The 6,000-nt window shown below is 25.6% G+C and overlaps 1 protein-coding gene across 3 annotated transcripts in view; it reads left to right on the plus strand.

Moving 5' to 3' along the window:
• Window positions 1-6,000, plus strand: part of trio (trio Rho guanine nucleotide exchange factor) — a 71,578-nt gene extending 65,578 nt beyond the window's left edge. For all 3 annotated transcript variants that reach the window (XM_043043598.3, XM_016050632.5, XM_016050633.5), the window contains 5 exons: window positions 71-205; window positions 1,120-1,299; window positions 2,385-2,556; window positions 4,920-4,962; window positions 5,338-6,000. In XM_043043598.3, the coding sequence (XP_042899532.2) occupies window positions 71-205; window positions 1,120-1,299; window positions 2,385-2,556; window positions 4,920-4,962; window positions 5,338-5,356 (549 nt within the window). In that variant the 3' untranslated portion in view covers window positions 5,357-6,000. The remainder of the gene's footprint in view (window positions 1-70; window positions 206-1,119; window positions 1,300-2,384; window positions 2,557-4,919; window positions 4,963-5,337) is intronic.

Here is a 6,000-nt window from a genome sequence, read left to right on the forward strand (position 1 = left end):
AATATGTAATTAATTAACTGAGAAATGAAAGTCGATTTGTTTCCCTAAGATGTTTATTTGTTACTTTTAGGACATATTGAAATATACTCAGATGGCGGATGTGGAAGAAGAAATTCAACAACTTGAAAAAGCCGTCCATACTATCCACTTAATTTATAAATCTTCAAATGATACTTTAAATCTGAACAGATTACAAGGATATCAAGTTAGTTTTAAATTTTCCCCCAATGGCTTTTGTTTGGAAATAAATTATTTTGATCTAAATACACTAAGGCATTAAGGTCCAAACTTTTTGGTCAATAAAAGCGTCTATTTTTTATCTGTATTTTGTTAATTAACTGTTTTAGGAACTGTGTACAAATTTCATGATGAAATTTGAATATTATTTCTGTAGATTAAAAATTTAACAACTTAACATGTAGAAAATATTTTCTAAATTATTATAACTGTATTTTTTTATTATTTTATAGTTACTTCATATTCTTTAATTCAATTGTGGCATATATCTTTAAAAGATCATAATTTATGATTTTCTATATGTATTAATTTGTCAATGCTTTTTTTCTTTCACAAAAGTTAACTTTGGAGAAGGAGGCATGTGACCCTAATAATTTTCTAATACTTACAAATTTTTAAGTAATTTCTTTTTTAAACCCCTAAAAACTACTTTTGTTTAAAAGTAAAATTATATATTTCATTTTAATTTATTTCAAAATTTAATTTATAATATTTAATGTTTTTTTAATTATCAACTAATAAATTCCATTTCATTTGAACATCATTTATTTATTTCTAATTACTTTTCAATGAGGTAGAATACCAGACATCTTCCGTTCGTAACCCTTTTTAGATTAAAGTGATTCCTTTTTTTCATTTCGTAGTCTATGCAACCTTTATAGTTTGCTAGCATGACACTGTTACAAAGTCATTTATTGTATATAATTTCTTGCAGTTAAATTTAACTGATTTTAATTTTACTTTTTATCTTTATCATCAAATTATTTTTCTTTGAAAATGTGCTTCGACATATGATCATTGTAACTTTTGGTGAAATGTATTATAAATTAATATTGGTAAGATTTTTATAAATGATTATTAATTAATTATTTAACTTTTTAGGTGAATTTTGCTCACCAAGGGCAACTTCTTTTTCAAGGTCAGTTAAAAGTTGGTGAACATGCAAATAAACTCAAGGATCGTCAGGTGTTCTTATTTGAACAAATCATTCTTTTTAGTGAGATTGTTGCTCCAAAAAATCAGCATTCTAGTCCTGTTTATGTATATAAAAATTCTTTACATGTAAGTATATTTTAGCTTTAAACAATTTAGACTAACATTTATATTTACATGTATTATATTTAATTGATTTTCAGTATGCTATAGAAGCGAGATTTTTGAGAACATATTTTTCTTATTCTGTTTTGCTTTATTCTTTTCTGCATTTGTTACATTAATAAATTTAGAAAGTTTACTAGAATCTTGTTTAGTTCAAAATGAAAGGCAGATTATGAAAAGAAAAAAGTAATACCTCAGTGCCAAAAGAAAATTTTTGCATAATATTTAATTGAAATACTTTAAATACCTAAATTGGAAATCTCCAATCTTAATATATAAATAAATGGTATTTATTTTATGCCTTGCCTGCCCGACTCGCTGGCTGCATGTGGCCTGTCATATTAATTTGTGCTGCCTGTGGACTGATATTGTATTTTTACTAAAAATTTTGTTTTCCTTTGCTTGAAAACGAAAAATATTAAGTAAATCAAAGTTTGAAGGATAGATAAAATAAATTTCAAATTATTGATAGAGGAACTACTTAAATGTAATATTAATTGTGCTAGTAAGTAATAATTTCACAAAGTAATTTTGGTCCTGTTGGAAATTACTGCTGAGTGTTAAATTTTGTTACCACAGATTTATAACCATCAAATTAATAAGACACACCAGTGAAAGTTGTAGTAAGGTTAGGTTGCACAATATAAATTGCATAAAATAAAGTTTATGCAATTTATATTGTGCAACATGTACCGGGCAAAATTCTACTTGTAAACTTCATCTACGATATTATTTATAAAAATTGTATAAATTGCTTAAATTTGATGTATTTATTCTGGGAAACAAAATTTAAACTAAAATATTGATAGTTTGTTTTAATTTTCACATGTGTTCATTTATTTTATTTTGATGATAGCAAAGATTGCAATAAATTTAAAGTTAAATTTGTCTAAATAAAGGTAGCAAAATATCAAAACTTCAGGTTTTGACATATATTATAGTTAACAGACAATTTATTTTGGTTTATTATGATTACTAAAATTAACTAAATACTGTTATTTAACTATGTACAATTCATATAAAATATATTTAAATTTCTTGCTTTTCAGATGGATAAACTATTGTTGGATGATTGCAAAGATTCCAATAAATTTGTTTTAAAGTTAAAAGATTCTCCTAAAGATGAAGCATTTATTGTACAAGGTCACAGTGTAGATACTGCGCAAGAATGGAAAGAAAAAATAAGTTATGCGATTAATATGCAAATGGATTATGTAAAATGTAAGTTTAAAATTATCATTTTAAAACCATTATGTGCTTGGTATTTACTTTTCTGTAATTAAACTTCATATTCCCTCATTTTGCCAGTAATCATCAATTTTCATTTAATGTTAATATTTTAAAATTGTCTATGAATACTATATTATTTTTAAGTTAGGGATGAAGAAAAAAAAATGAAGAGTCTGTTTTGTGCATAACTCCAGAACCATTTGTGCTAGTTTCCTGAAATTCAATAGTGGGTAAAAGGGGTTACCCACAATCCTAAATATTGTTCAAAAATTTCAATTAGATCATTTGGGAGAGACATTTAAAAAATTGATTTTTTTTTTTGGCTTATAAGTTGCCATTGAAAAAAATTAGATTGTTTACGATTCTGTATTTTTATTTTTTAAGATAACACCAGTGATGTATGTTAGCTTATATCTCTCAGGAGTTAAATGCACATTCTTGATGATCATGAACTTGGTAGTATAGGCTATGTTACCAAATTAGCATTTCCTAAAGCTATCCTAGTGTTGATTTTGTTTATAGTTATACATTTAAAATTTGTTTCTATAAATTTAAATAATTTAAAATCAATGGCAATTGAAATAAAAAATTTGTACTAAAAAGTTAAATTAATTGAAAAACTGTACTAGATGGTTTAGGAGAAACTTAAAAAATCGCCCTAGAGTTATTGACACCAATGATGCTTGATTAATTTTGGTAATAAATAGGAATTACTTGAAATAAAAAAAAAAACCTATTTACAAGAGTTCAAAATTAATAAAGAAATAGTACTAAATCATCTAGGCGACAAGTAAAAAATTGCCATACCACTTTTAATGCAAATGTTGCTTAATTAATTTTGTTCTTAGATACTAATTGAAATTTAAAATAAAGTTACTGTACTAAAACCAATTTAATGGAGAAATGGTATTGATTTGGCCTAAAAAATCACCAAAATATTATTTATACCAATGATTCATAATTAATTTTGATATTTATAACTAATTTAAGCAAAAACAATAAGCTATGTACTATAAAACAAAAGAAATAGAGAAATTGTACTAATTTGTTTTGGCGAAAAGTAAGATATTGGCACACCATTTTTGATGCCCATGATGCTCAATAATTAATTTTGGTAATAGACACTTAATTAAAATTTAAAAAAAAAAACTTTTTACTGTAAAACAGAACTAATGAAGCAGTGGTGCAATTCATTTAAGAGAAACATAAAAACTTGCAATGCCATTTTTGATGCCAATGATGCTGAATTAATTTTGGTAATAGGCATTAATTGTAATTAAAGAATAAGTTAATGTCTTATAAACAATATTAATTGAGAAATGGTTCTAATTCAGGAAAAGTTAGTAATCATTATACCATTTTTGACGCCATTGCAATTGATGCTCAAATAATTTTGGTATTAAGTGCTAATTGAAATTAAAAAATAAGCTACATATTTAAAAGTAGTGTATATAATGTTTATTGATAGTGAAAATGGTACCAATTCATTAAAAATGTAAAAAATTTCATTAGAAATTTTTTACATTTCAGCACTTTCAGCCAGGCTGCATTTTTCTTGTGCCAAATTAAAATACTTAGTTTTCAGATTAAAAATTCACTCTTTAATTAATATAGCTTTAGGAAACCAACTGTATTTAGTCTAAATTTTTGTAATCATTACCCTTAATATAATTAATCTTTGAAAGTATTTTCTTTAGGTCCAAAATGTATTTTCCTTAGGGTCTATAATTTATATTTAAGTTAAGAAATGGAATTGCAGTCAAAATCTGGGAAAGCACTAATGCAGAAAGCTGGATTAAGAATTACAAAACCAGTTTCATTCTCTGATGAAACTTGAAAATTTTTTAAAAATCCCCATTAAATCATTACTTGTTTATTTTGGTAATGAAACAGGCTTTGATCTTTTTTAGTCTCATCTTCCTGAGTTTTGTTTCATTAGATTTCAATTCTCATTTTTCCTTTTCTTTGCTTGAATATCAGTTTTTTAACTTCATTTTTGGCACAGATTCAAAAATGTAATATTAAGAAGCAATGATTACAGAACATCACGTCTACGAATAATTAATAAGTACATCTTACTTTGAAGGTGGTAGCTACAAATTTGTTTTTAAAACCTAATTTATTGTTGCTTTTTTATACCATCTAATGCAAACAATGCTAGTAAACGATAGTGTTGTATTTTTAATTAAATGATACCATTAAAGTTTTATGTTTCTATATTAACTTACATCAAACAAAAGAGTTAAGTAAAACTGTTAAATAATTTAGTGCATCATTTTTTGCCATTATGTCTTGGTGCGTATCTGAATTTTTTTCTTTTTAATATTTTGTTTAATGTTTATAATTGTTTTCAGCTCTTCAGTCTCCTGTTTTGTATCCATCAGAAATTAATACAAGGTAAGCACATGCTATATAATTATAAGTTAGCTCTTTTTATCAGGATTTATCTCTCTATTTATCCTTTGGATGTATATATACTTTACACAATATTAAGCTTAAAACATGTATCTAAAAGCTATTTTTACTATACTACTTATGGCATGAAAATTTTTTGAATGTGTTTGAAATTCAGGAGTCTGTTTATATAACCTTACAATGTAAAGTAAAGCGCATCTATGTATTTGCTTCGATTCTCTCTTATTTTTAACAAAAATATGTTGTAGTTAACTTTTTTTTCTTTTGCTGCAGTGTCTTAAGTTTTATTTAGGCGATGTGTACAAATTTTTAAAATATTCAGATAACCTAATCTTCTTTTTTTTTTTAAATTTACAGTTCACAAAGTAATTGCTGACCAAGGCTTAACTCGCTCTCAAAATAATTCAAGTCATTGATGTTATCGTAACTGTTGTGATACTATCAATTCCTTCAGTCATGGACTAAGTACTTAAAGAAAGGTGTCTCCAAGGAGCTCCATCATCAGTTGGATTTCTTCTGAAACATACTACAAGACCTATTTGGTCGTCCAATCTATGCAAAACATCAAATTCACCCCTTTCTTTCAGAACTTAATAACAGTTACTCTAAATAATCGCACCAGAAATAAGTGGATTTTCATCCTGTTCATTTATTCATTCGTTCATTCATTGCATTAATGTGATTTAATGTGCAGCTTTACTCACAATTTGTGTTTTATTTCAGACATGAAATACGTTTATGTTTTGCCTATGCATTTTATAACATGAATTTGAGAATCTTATTGTAAATATGTATATAGATGAACTGTTTTTTAGCTTATTTGACATTATTTGCCTGCTAAGCTTCATAAGTGCAATATTACCTGTAAGGAATTTAGTCACTTTCATAGGAAACTTTTCCTTCTATTGTAATTCTATTCATGGTTTTTCAACAAAATTGCCTTTGCATATTTGTATACTTGTTACATATTAGTTTTAATTTTTTATAGTTAATTAATAAAAACATGAAAAATTCACTGAA

The sequence above is a fragment of the Parasteatoda tepidariorum genome, chromosome 3 (genome assembly GCF_982258835.1).
Source record: "Parasteatoda tepidariorum strain Cologne lab strain chromosome 3, Ptep-v5.0, whole genome shotgun sequence".
Lineage (NCBI taxonomy): Eukaryota > Metazoa > Arthropoda > Arachnida > Araneae > Theridiidae > Parasteatoda > Parasteatoda tepidariorum.